At 37.6% G+C, this 13701-nt stretch overlaps 1 protein-coding gene across 13 annotated transcripts in view; it reads left to right on the top strand.

Annotated features, from left to right (window-relative positions):
- COBLL1 (cordon-bleu WH2 repeat protein like 1) overlaps positions 1–13701 on the top strand; it is a 157817-nt gene that overhangs the window by 127918 nt on the left and 16198 nt on the right. For 9 of the 13 annotated variants that reach the window (XM_041774037.1, XM_041774034.1, XM_041774047.1 and 6 more), the window contains 3 exons: positions 8468–8621; positions 9058–9132; positions 10271–10408. In XM_041774037.1, the coding sequence (XP_041629971.1) occupies positions 8468–8621; positions 9058–9132; positions 10271–10408 (367 nt within the window). The remainder of the gene's footprint in view (positions 1–8467; positions 8622–9057; positions 9133–10270; positions 10409–13701) is intronic. The other 4 variants (XM_041774042.1, XM_041774041.1, XM_041774043.1 and 1 more) reach the window with 2 other exon arrangements.

Raw genomic sequence — 13701 nt, 5'->3', positions numbered from 1 at the left:
ATTGATAGGAACACCCTTAAAATTGGCAAATAGATGACTGCTTACAGGGTATGTATTTAAGAGCTCCGGGCCCTGATACTACTGCCCTAAGTACAGTAGTCTGGTACCTGACATATCACCTCCATTTCTTACACTCCTTTGCTGATAGGATTTTTCTTAATCTAAGTTGACCTAGACAGGCTAAGACTTGCAGTGCTATCAATGAAGGATCTTAAAACTGGTTTATTGAGAGAACATGAAAATAGGATATATAAGTCCGAGATTTTTTAGGAGTCCAGAGGAAGTACCATTTAAGGGAATTGGAAGGATGTGGAAAGAGATTCAGGGCAGCAATACAAACATGCCCTCGCCTCACTGAAATAGCATTTTATTTTTAAAAACTTTATAAAGAAAGAAACTGGCATAAATGCCTTCGTCCAATACAAGTAAAAAAAAATGTGTGTATGTACAAATATAGAGGATATGTATAAAAGGTTGGACACCAAACTTCTGTGAGGTAACCTATATTTGTTGGGGTTTACAGTGATTTTTCTCTTTTCCTCCCTTATCATTGTATGCGTTGTTTGCATGTAATACGGGATTGTGCTAATTTTATGATCAAATCAGTAATAAAACTGAATTCACTGTGATTAAAAAAAAAAAACCTTGCCTTTACAATTTGCTTATTTTACAAATTCATTACGGTACCTCATATTTCTATATCACATTTACTTTATTATAATTGCATGTTTTGGAGTTTAAAACTGATCTGTTGTGTAAGTTGTAAAATTATCTTAGACTTCTTCCATCAAGAGTTAAGAGTTCGAGCTTGACCTTTAGCTAGTTATGTAAAAGGCATTGGGATACAATTCATAGGAAGTGAATAGTACGTCATAGTATTTATAGAGAATATTCAGTTTGGAGAAGGATAATGTGAATCTGTCATTTCAGAAGAAGGAAAAAAAGTATGAGTTTAAAGACCATTTCAGTGGGGTAGCTTAGGTTTTCTCCTCTCTAACCCATCCCTCCCCACATGTGGAAATTATAAACAGAAAAACCCAAAGCTTCTAACAGAAACATTTAAATGTCCTTGAAGTTGGGCTACTGTATTTCCTTTGATTCAAGTTTTTTTTCTAATTTTTCTGTTTGCATTTTTTGCTTTGACTCTCTTATACAGAATATATTGATTTCAATGACCCACATCTTATAATTCCACTGTGATTAATAAGTGATCTAATAACTTGTACAGAGCTAGTACTCAGTAAATCTACTGAATGCCATTCAATTCTATTTTCTTCAGCTAAATTTAGTTCCATTTTGAACCAGTAAATCCTGATCTGGGTGTGAATTCTGAGGGATTAAGTATCTGGCATGGTTTTCAGCTTGACTTGCCACTTTCCCTAGAGTGTTCTCTTTCTCTGTGCAGCTTTTTCCTTTTCACAGACTGTAAAATTCAGTGATGTGCATTCCTGTTAGGGGTGCAGTTTTTCCTAATAGCAGGCAGACTGAGTGACTCTAAAGTAAATAATTGAACATCTCTAATCATTAACCAAAGTGTTTTCCCCTAGTAAGTAAAAAACCTCTGTGTTCTTGTTTTGTAAACCCTTTGGATTTAAATATGGTTTAATCTCAACCTCTTTAAAAATTTTTCAGTCATGATTTGGCCAGATGAAACATATCTCAGTGCCAAAAGCTAAAGACGGTTCTAAACAATTTTTCAACTTTAATTCTTTACATTAAAGTTAAGAAATATTCAGATTTACATATTATACACAGTCATATACCCATCACCAAGATTGAAGCAAGTATTAAGTATTGCGGTTTTATTAAATTCCTTTAAAGTAAGATGGAGGTGCCCGAGGTGACTTCAAGGTGGAATTTTTACACATAATGAATTATGATGAATTTGGCTTCTGCAGTGGACTAAGTCCCAGTTCCTGAATGCTGGGCACTGTTGGGATATTAAGGCTGATTATAATGGAGATGGACTCTACTAGGACTCTTACCACCACTATTAATTGCAGATGAAGTACAGCAGTAGAATAACTACCCCCTTTTATCCATTCTTTTCACTCTAACTCTACATTAGAACTATCATTTGCTTATTTTATTTACAGATCGCTTTCCCATACTTTACACTAGATGAGCTGCATGTGACATTAGCTAGTATTTATGGAACAGATACTGTATACAGAGCACTGAGCTGAGTTTTCACACATGTCATTTCACATAAGCATCCAGCCCCTTCTGAGGTGGAGGGACTGTTACTTTTCCCACTTTATAGATGAGGAGGCTGAAGGTTGCAGAGACACTAGATGGCCGTGTTCCCGGGCTCAAGCCCTGACATTGTCTCCAAAGCTCATTTGGTAAGCATTACACTAGGCCTCCTTCCAACTTGTAAACCCTCTAGAAGCCTCTCTCCAGTTAGACACCAACTCACATTCAAAAATACCGGATAGCTCCAGCCTGACTAATGCAAGGGTGGAATGGTGAAGAGACTATGAGGCACATACTCTTGAAGGACACAGGACTAGGGCTTGAGGACGCAGTGTGGTTGGACACTTGAGGGCCTTCCTTTTTTTTTTTTTTTTCTTTTGGCATTTTATTTATTTTTAATGTGTCAAGCTTTTACTTAAATTCCAGTTAATATATAACGTGATATTAGTATCAGAAGTAGAATTTAGTGATTCGTCACTTAGATAACACTCAGTGCTCAACACAAGTACCCTTCTTAATCCCTGTCACCCATTGAGCTCATCCCCCACCCACCTCCCCTCCAGCAACACTGTTCTCTATAGTTAAGAGTCACTTTTGGGGCACCTGGGTGGCTCAGTTGGTTAAACGTCTGCCTTCAGCTCAGGTCATGATCCTGGGGTCCTGGAATTGAGCCCAATGTTGGGCTCACTGCTCAGCGGGGAACCTACTACTCCCTCTCCCTCTGCCCCTACCCACCCCACCCCCCCATCATATTCTTTCTCTTAAACAAAGACAGTATTTTTTTAAGTCTCTTTTATATGCCTCTCTTTTTTTTCTTTCCCCCCATGTTCACCTATTTTGTTTCTGAAATTATATATATGAGTGAAATCATATGGTATTTGTCTTTCTCTGACTGGACCTATTTCACTTTGCATAATGCTCTTTAGCTTCATCCACATCCTTGCAAATGGCAGATTTCATTCTTTTTTACGCTAATACTCTATTATACACACACACACACACACACACACACACACACAGCACATCTTATTTATCCATTCAGCAGTCAGTGGACACTTTGGTTCTTTCCATAATTTGTTGATAACACTGCTATAGACATCAGGGTGCATGTCCCCCTTTAATGTGGTATTTTTATATTCTTTGGGTGAATACCTAGTAGTTCAATTGCAGGGTTGCAGGGTGGCTCTATTTTTAATTTTCTGAGGAACCTCCATACTGTTTTCAAGAGTGGCTGCACCGGTTTGCATTCCCATCAACAGTGTAAGATGACTCCCCTTTCTATGCATCCTCACCAACATCTGTTGTTTCCTGTGTTGTTGGTTTTAGGCATTCTGACAGGTATGAGGTGATATCTCATTATAGTCTTGTATTTCCCTGATGATGAGTGATGTGGAGCATCTTTTCATGTATCTGTTGGTCATCTGTATGTCTTTGGAAAAATGTCTATTCCTGTCTTCTGCCCATTTATTGACTAGATTGTTTTTTTGGGGTGTTGAGTTTGATAAGCTCTTTATTGGTTTTGGATTCTAGCCCTTTATCAGCTACATCATTTGTAAATGTCTTCTCCCACTCTGTAGGTTACCTTTTAGTTTTGTTGATTGTTTCCTCTGCTGTGCAGAAGCTTTTTATCTTCATGAAGTCCCAGTAGTTCATTTTTGCTTTTGTTTTCCTAGCTTTTTATATGGGAACTCATGATGTGTTTACTTAAGCAGCTGTGGTGGTTTAGTGAGTCTGCTTTCTAGAAGTAGTCATTCTTGAGTTAGGAGTCTCTCTATTCTTGTGTGCTAGCTAAGTATATTCCACCCACATTCCTCAGTACTCACCACATTTCTTGGTGCAGTCTATTTAGGAACACCTAGATCTTCTAACTTAAATGCTGCTGCTTTTCCTCTGGGCTTTTACCCAAGAAAAGGATGTTTGCAGTAGATATAGAACATCCCTTTCTCAAGGCTTGGGAGTTCCTCTACTATGGTCTTAATAGTGTTATTTAACACAAAATAACTCAAAATTTGATTTTTATTACCTTACCTTACCTTTCCTTCTTAGTTGATTGGAATTATTTTCTAAAAGTCTTTAAAAAGGAAAGCAGGGGCACCTGGGTGGCTCAGTCATTTACGTGTCTGATTCTTGATTTTGGCTCAGGTCATGATCCAAAGATTATGAGATCTAGCCCTGTGTGGGGCTCTGTGCTGGGGGTGGAGCCTGTTTAAGACTCTCTCCCTCTCACCCACATGCTCTCTCTCTCTCTCCCTCTCTCTCCCTCTCTCTCTCTCTCTCTCTCTCTCTAACAACAACAACAAAAACACTTGTCTCTGTCTTAAAAGACAAATATATATTAAGCTATTTCCTTGAACACTAACAGTAATATTGTACCTCAGAATAAAACTTATATTTCCATCATTAATCTGTTGCTGATTATCTAAACTCTCACCATTCTTATTCTTTGAAAACTTCTGCTCTTGGACCATCCTATGTAAATTGTTAAAATTACATTTTTGTCATAAACTTAATAAGTCTTAACCATAATTATAGCATGGAATCCAGTTATGACAAGTCATGTACATCTTCCTGTTACCACTCCGTGACAGTCTTGGTGTTTTCTTTAATGTCTTCCTTCTCAGTCTCTTGGATTCAAATGCAGCTCTAATAATGTATGTCCGTTTACTTTCATGTTACACCTACAAGACAGGGTAAAGAGAGTTAAGTACTAGAGGATAAAGTTACAAAATATGTGTTCCTTCAAAATGTTCACGTCTTTACCCTTCTTTTCCCACAACTGTCTTCATAAATACTATTGAAAATTTTTAGTAAAACTAAAATCTGTATATTTTGACAAATTTGAAATTCTTTATTCATACAAATTATGAATCTCCTGAAAAAAGAAGTTAGCTTGTTTTAAGACCTGTAGGGATGTAAATGAAACACGTGCGTCTATTTTTATTTTGTCTTTGAGTTATGGTTAGGTTCGTGTAAACTTGTAAGTCCTTATATGCAAAGTCCTCCCTTCTAATGTCTTTACTGTATATTTTATTATGACCAAAATTTAAGAGCTCTAACTCCTAAACAGATATTGTCATATGAGAAATTCATGACTAATTCAAGTCATGACTGCTTTTATCAGGTAATAGAAAAGACCAACAAATGACTGATTGGGAATCTGGCCTACAGGGGAACACAGGTCTAGACCTCATGGAAGCAGTCAGTCTAAGCATGGGAAACATGTTTTCAGCATGGAAGTAGGAGGAAAATCAAATGCTGCCCAAATTTGTGCATTCAGCAATGACTTATTGATCACTTCCTGTGCTCTTACTGGTAAACTAGGTCTGTGAGAGGAAGGAGGCATGCTTTAATAGGGCTTTACAGAGTAAAATCACCTGAGAAATAAAATGACCTATTCTATTGCTTTTGATTTTTACATTATTATTTTGAAAAGTGAAGTGTCACATTTTTTTTAGAATTTTCAGCCTTTTTCCTTTTTCCTAAAAACTCCTAAATTTGCTAATTTTATAAGATAGCAAATTAAAGTTTTCAAACCCAGAGATATATCATTAATCAATAAGAAAAAAACTTTACATTCTACTCAAAATATTTAAATACTTCTCATCCAGCTGCTTAATATAGTAGATTTCTTTCCCAGCCCTTCATTGCCAAAGGTACTCCTGATTGTTTCAAATGTCCAAACTGCAATGAGGGATCTGTCCCCACATCCACTCCAGAGGGGGGCAGGGGTGAGGAATATCCCTTATATTTAATCAGAATTGGCTTTGGTGACTGAATCAATCTGGGTTTAGATGATGAGTTTTACTCTTTCCTTACTGGATTAGGTCTGAAAGCTCTATAGTATTGAGAGGAGAGGAGGTTGGTGGCTGCAGCTATTCCTCCTTTGGGATGAAGGATATTTAGTGGTTTGACTACCAGTCAGGTCAGCCAGGTGCCACGCTGTGTGTCCCCTTGTTAAGAGAAGTTATCCTCAGTGAGAGACATGTTCCATCAGGTGCATGCCATCATGCGCCCGACTGTGCTCTCTCCCTGTGACATGACCTGCCCTCCTTTTTAGTACCAAACACAATTCACAGTGATGACAACTAACTCAAACTTTCCCTCTTTCTTCTCTGACAGACATATGAAATTACAAAAAGTAAAGTTTGCTACATTTTTCTTGGTGTGTAGCAAGGCATTAGGATTACAAACACTGACTGTATGAACTAGTTCCCTTCTGTTAGGTGTACTTGCATTGTCTCAAGATTGGAATGACTCAAGATTTCCATCTTCTCCTAATCCACATTTATCAAGGCCTTTTATTCACAAGAGGAGAAGACAGTATTTCATTCCTTCTTTCATTCACTCAACAGTTATTTATTGAGAGACTTCTATGAGCTAGACATTATTCTGGAGATACAACCGTGAGAAAAGTAGGAAGAAAAAAAAAATCTCTTATGTTCAACTCCAGTGGAAGATAGTAAAGAAGGTGAATAAGCCAATAACATGGTAGGTTCTAGAGCTATTAGATGCTGATCATAAAGATCAAGCTGGGGAAAGGGAAAAGTATAGGGGGAGGAGCTCATTGAAAAGGTGACATTTGAGAAATTAACTGAAGAAGATGAGAAAGACATCATAATTATTAGAAGAGCATTCCAGGTATGAGAACAGGAAGTACAACCACCTGAGGTGGGAACACTCTGGCACACTTGAGCAGCATGAAGGCCAGTGTGGCTGGAGCGGAGTCTGCTACTCCATTCTCAGAGGAGGAGGTGGTCAGAGATATCTAGGGGCTAGGTGGTCAACTGCCTTAGGAGTCCTCACAAGGACTTTGGCCTTGTGCCCATTGGGAAACCGTTAGTGGGTTATGAACAAAGTGACCTAGTCAAACTTCTATTTTAATAGGATCCTTTTGCTGGCGTTTTGAGAAAGGGCTGTAGAGAAGCAGTGTGGAAGCAGATTCCAGTTAGGAGGTTCTTGATAATTCAGTCAAACTGGGTGAGCCAACAGGATGGACTTCCTGTGGGCTGTGAGAAAGAAAGGAGATGAGAGAGAGAGAGAGAGAGAGAGAGAGAGAGATGAAAGGAGATGAGGATGAGAGAGAGAGAGGAGATGAGGATGATCCAGAGTTACTGGCCTGAACAAATGGAGGGGAATGACTTGCTCTTTACTGAAACAGGAGAGACTGCGGGAACAGGATTATTTTTCATGGGAGAGGGGAAAGGAAGGATTATTAGGATCTCAGTTTTAGACATGCCATCTAATCACCTTAGATATTAAATAGAAGATCGAGGTCCAGGATCGAGGCATAAGTTTAGAATTAGCATTAATAATACATAAATCCAAGGGAATAGAGATGACCAACAGAGTGAACATAGATACTAAAGAGAGCGTATCCAAGGACTGAGATGAAAAACAACTCTAAAAGAAAAGGGAGCATTGGGATCTCTGCAAAATAGGAATGTGGTCATCTGGAGGTAAGAAAAAAAGAATTTTAAGAGGGTGTTCAGTGCTGCTAACAGGTCAAATAAATGAGTTCAAAGAATTAGCCACTAGTTTAGTGTGGTGGTCGTCATTGATGACTTTGATAGGAATAGTTTTAATGGATCAGAAGTTGGGAAATAGGTGGTTGGAAGGGTTCAAGTGGGGGATGAGAAACTGGAGACAAAAAACTATGAACAGCTCCTTTAAGCAGGTTAACTGTAAAGAGAAAGAGATGACATGGCTGCGCGCCAGGAGGCACCAGGCAGCCAGCTGAGGCAGGACGGTCTTAGGGTCTGCTGACAGTCACATGCTGTGAGTGTGAGCATTAGCCGGCTATAGAGTCGGTGACCTCAGATGACCTTACCTTGGGTAGACATAGAAATTTTTGAGATGTTTGTCACTAATACATTAGTACAAAAAGACGATTAATCAAGCCAGCTGTTTTAATGTACAGATATTCTTCCATTTTCACCTCTTACTTTACATCAATATTTTCTCCATAATTTTCTTTGAAAGCTAGTCTTTGACTGTAATGCTTATGAGTCCTCTACATTTTAATTGGTTGTTTGTATGCCATTCTTCCATCCTAGCCTAAGTTTCTTGAGAAGGACCATATTTATTTTACTGTACATATCCATCTCCTAGTTCAGCTCCTGGCACATGGCAGATGCTCCGTAAGTGGTTTTGAATGAATGACTCTTATGTCTCAAATTGGTATATGAAGCAGTTGATATAAAGGTCGGTCTCTTCCTGAAGTTCCACTGTTAATTTCTAAATAGAGATCGTGTCTGGTCATTTTGTTTTCCAGAATCCCTGTGGAGCAGGCATAGTGAGGACTGGCTCACTGCAGCTCAGTAGTACCTCTGTCAGCAGTTCATCTTTGAAAAGGACAAAGCGAAAAGCACCTTCCCCACCCTCCAAAATACCCCTGCATCAAAGTGCTGAACATAGTCGTGCGCTTGGTAATGTTACTTTTCCCAGTAGATATTATGTGTGTCCTGTTTCACATACACAGGAAAGTGAGATAGGTTATGAATCAGGTCTTTTTACTAAAAAACAAACTTAAGCTTTTAATTAATTTTAGTGATATTAATAGTCTGATTATTCTCACTGAACTACCTTTTTAAAATCTGCAACACAATGAAAAAATAATAATTGTACAGCTCCCTGATCCTAAAATTGAGCTTGAGATCATTTATGACACTCTGACTCCAGGATTGACTACCTGGAGGAAGGGGAACCTAAGGAGATTTTAGTTGTATTGAAGCTGGATGGTGAAATGGCTTCTAACAAAGTTAGGGCTATCTCTTCTCAAATTCTATAAAAATAAAGCTACTGAGGAATTGCTACATTCGTGAGTGTGGCTTGTTTCTAAGTTGTGCTGCTTCTGTCCTCCAGCCCTGCAGACAGGACATACAGTTCCTACAGACGGTGTTTTGGAAGCAAACTCTCCTGAGGGGCTGGCCAGCCCAGGTAGGACGCCTTTGTTCCTACTACATCACGTAGTTACTGAAAGAGAGTTTTCATGTTGGTTGAGGGAATGAATCTAGTTATAACTTAACTCTGTGTAGGAAAGAGATACAGATGCTTTGACTCTATTTCCCAAATTTTATATGGTGAAATGAAAAAAATCTCCACCCTGGGTTGAGTATGAAACTGACAGAACTCAAAATTTCAGTTCCATGATGGTACCTAAGACTTTTCTGTATGCAACGTCAGATTACCACTTCTTAATGTCCCTCCCAAAAGGTAGGACACATCTTAGTTTGGGATGTACCTTAGTGTGTTCACTAGAAAACTTACACCAAAGTGTAAGGTCCCGTTCTTCATGCAACTGTCCGAGGCATGAATTCAACATACATAGTGTCCTAATTCAGTGGTAAAAAATTATCATGAAACATTTTCTATTATATGGTCTCATTTGGATTCTCCAAATGCCTGTAAAAATAAAATAATTCAATTTAATACTGTTTCCCTATATTTTTAATAGTAGCTATTATAGGAATAAATGTGATAGTTTCTTAATTCTTGGACATAAATATGTCTACTGTCTAACCAAAAATAGAATATTAGTATGACAGTATTTTAGCATAGGGATGATTTTATAGGTATGAAAATAGCTCAATATAACCCTACCTAATTTTTCTAATTAATATTCATAAACATAGGAGAAATTCAGGTGCACCCAAATGCTCCTAAATATTTAATCCCTAGGTGATTTTTAGGTATTTGAGACTGTGACATCTTATATAGGAATCTCCTGTCCTCTTTGATTAAAAACATTACCGTAATATAACTAGTCATGGTTTTTCTTATTTCTTAAGTCCTACCCAGAATAATACCAATGATACTGTTTTGTCCTACAAAGGAATTTTGTTAAATAATACCAAACTATATAAGTGACAGAGATGATTTGAAAGTATTAGAAAAAAGGTGTGAATGCTATTCAAACTTTGCTTGATATCTATTTCTCTTTCTCTTCCTTTTTTCCCCTAGTTACCTCTTCTTGTTTAACGCACGGATAATTGTGAGCTAACCAATCTGATTTCTTCAAAAATGCTTCTTGTTCTCTGCTTGCCTTAACTCTGTTGTCTAAGTGCCATTTCCACAGATTTTACTTCTTTGGCAGAAGCCTCCCTTGGCCCTGGGCTCCCCAGTCACGAGCAGTGCACTGTGCCCAAACTGCTGGATGAAGCCCCTCTCTCCGAGGGCCCAGGAACACCCGAGGCAGCTGTAGCATCTCTGACAAGTAGGTAACTGGGCCTTTCCTGCCCAGTGGTTCAATGCAGATTAAGATTATCACCATGGAAACATTTGGTTACTTGGTCATCCCGTGTGTAAAAATGTCTCAAAGAAATAGTAGTTTCCCCCTTTCACTTGAAATTCGATTATAGGTTTGGAGTTGGAATGTTTTCCCTAACCAGATAGATGAATATGGCAAAGCATGGCTTTGGAGGATTTCAGCTTTTCTTCTATTTGGCTCTCTGCTTTTTTGGGCAAAACTCTTTGAACTCTATTATTTCCAGTGTTTAACTTTATGAATATAAAGGATTATATTTATATTTTTTTCTTTCTTGAACTACTCTTTTGTTATCTAGGCATGGCTTATTTTCTGTAGTATTGCTTTTGACTGAGATTTTTATGTTATTGGAATTGTTTTGTTACCAGATGGCAAAAATTTATAGTTAGGTAATAACTGTATTTCATCATAAATAATTTTATTCAGTTTTTTATTAGCTCAGAGTGAGTCATTATTTAGAATTAATATCACATACTGCTTATTGTAATGCAAAATTGTGTGGACAGGTTGGAAGATAGTTTGAGAAGTTTTTAAAAATAAAACGTAAGCATTCATTGTCAGTACAACCCAGCAATCCCGCTCCTAGGTATTTTCCAAGAAAAATGAAAACTTCTGTGCATGCAAAAACTTACATGTAAATTTCTATAGGATTTTTAGTCATAATTGCCCAACATGAGAAACAACCCAATGTCCCTAAACTGAGGAATGGGTAGACTATGATTAATCCATACCTTGGGGTACTACCACCAAAACCATAAAAAGGAATGACTGCTACGTGCAATGACATGAGTGAATGTCAAACACATTATGTTAAGTGGGGGAGCCAGTCTTAATGGCTAGATGCTGTGTGATCTCATTCTTGTAAGGGCAAAGCTATGGGGAAAGTAGTTAGCAGAGTCCAGGGTTAGGGGCAGGGGATGATCACCAACGGACCTGGGGCGGTTTTGGAGATTGATGGACTTATTCCCTATCTTGATTGTAGTGGTAGTCACTCAGCTGTATATCTATGAAAATGGGAGTATTCCAAAGTGGATTCCAGAAGTGAATTTTACTGAATGTGAATTGTATCTCAGTTGTTCAAAAAGAAAGAGAAAACGGCTCTGTCTGGCAGCAACTAAAATAGTGTCTAATAGAGTGAGCATTTTTTGAATGAATGAAAAGAAATAGTTCACCAAAATAAATGTTATTTTTTAAAAAGATTTTGTTTAAGAGAGAGAGAGAGAGCTTGAGCAGGGAGAGGGGCAGGAAGAGGGAGAGAATCTAAAGCAGACTCCATGCTAAGTGGAGACACTGAAGCGGGGCTCAATTTCAAGAGCCTGAGATCATGACCTGAGCTGAAAGCAAGAGTGGGATACTCAACCGACTGGGCCACTGACGCACCATCCCCCATTTTTAAAAAAGATTTTATTCATTTATTTGAGAGAGAGTGCTCACCCTCGCTTAGGGAAAGGGGATGTGGGGAAGGGGATAGAATAGATATAATTTAATATGATTTTATTTTACGAAAGAGAAGGATTTCAATCATATCCAGGAAAAATATACAAAGTATCCCAAAAGTCTCAGTGAAATTAAAAGCTTTAATTGTTTAAAAGTAAAATGCTACAAAACTTACAAACATGTCTTCTAAAAGCTTGTATATAAATTTCATTTTTACATATTACATTTTGTGAATTTTAAAGAATTTTTGAATTTTAATTTTTTGTTTCAATGTTGCTTTCCCTAGAAGAACTGAAAAACCTTAAGATAAAAATATTCAAATCATAGGGCAGCCCCTGGTGGCGCAGCGATTTAGAGCTGCCTGCAGCCTAGGGCGTGATCCTGGAGACCCTGGATCGAGTCCCATGTCGGGCTCCCTGTGTGGAGCCTGCTTCTCCCTCTGCCTGTGTCTCTGCCTCTCTCTCTCTCTGTGTGTCTCTATGAATTTAAAAAAAAAAAAAAACTCTTAAAATAAAAGCATCTAAAAATATTCAAATCATATAAAGCTAAGTAAAGGTAAAAATTGCAATAATTAAACTTTTAAAAGATGACTTCTGTATTATTTTTAACACTTATACTTTGGAAGTTGTTAAATCCTAAAACTTCACAAAGATTTTGAACGCTGTGTTCTTTGAAAGTAAGTATTCTTCCCTTAAAACTTATGAAGCTGATGGAACACCTGGGTGGCTCAGCGGTTGAGCATCTGCCTTTGGCTCAGTGCGTGATCCCGGAATGGAGTCCCACATTGGGCTCCCTGCAAGGAGTCTGCTTCTCCCTCTGCCTGTGTTTCTGCCTTTCTCTGTCTCTCATGAATAAATAAATAAAATCTTTAAAATCTAAAAAAATAAATCTTTTAAATAAATTTTATAAAATCTAAAAACTTACGAAGCTGAAATATAATAGTTGTGCTATGATACTTGTGAAATTTATTCATTGTTCACAGCCCCTACCCAATCTTTTTTTATTGTAGTCCTCAAATGTGGCCATCATACATATAACAAATACAAAACAAACTTGATTTATTATTTTTTGAAGCCTGGGGAAATTTGTGCTAGTCAGACAACCAACTCTAAAAGTTTTTTTTGTATTTTTAGAATTTTAAAAAAGAATCCCAGCCTTTCCTGAGACTTTTAAGAACAGGAATACTCTTGAAGCTAGCTTTTTTTTTTTTTTTTTTTTTAAGGTAAGCCTGTGTGATGCTTGTAACTATCAAGTTACAAAATTTCAGAAAAATAATTTGAAAAGAGTTTTGAAATATGTAACTCATTCTTTATACTTTAATTAACTGAGATCAGTTTCTCAGTAAGAGACCCCATACTTAAAGAAAAGTGAAATACTTAAAAAAAAATAATAATAATTTTATTTATTTATTTATTTATTTATTTATTTATTTATTTATTTATTTGAGAGAGAGCAAGAGCGTGTGTGCATGCCCATGCCCAGGAGTGGGGGTGGGGGGGAAATGAGGGGTGAAGAATGGGGAGGGTGGGATAGAGGCAGAAGGAGAGATTCTCAAGCAGACTCACTACTGAGCATGGAGCCGAAAAAGGGCTCATCTCATGACCCTTGAGATCATGACCTGAGCTGATACCAAGAGTCAGATGCTTAACAGACTGAACCATCGCGGTGGCCTTATGTCAAATACTTTTGTTGGGTAAGAGAGAAATAGAGATAACAATAATTTGCTAAGTGTTTCCTCAGTTAATCTAACTTGCTGAAGAGCTTAATATATGCCAAGGGGCCATTTATAAAACACATTTGTATCT

Source organism: Vulpes lagopus, chromosome 11, assembly GCF_018345385.1.
Source record: "Vulpes lagopus strain Blue_001 chromosome 11, ASM1834538v1, whole genome shotgun sequence".
In the NCBI taxonomy this organism is placed as follows: domain Eukaryota; kingdom Metazoa; phylum Chordata; class Mammalia; order Carnivora; family Canidae; genus Vulpes; species Vulpes lagopus.
This window is presented reverse-complemented; position numbering and strand designations above follow the sequence as displayed.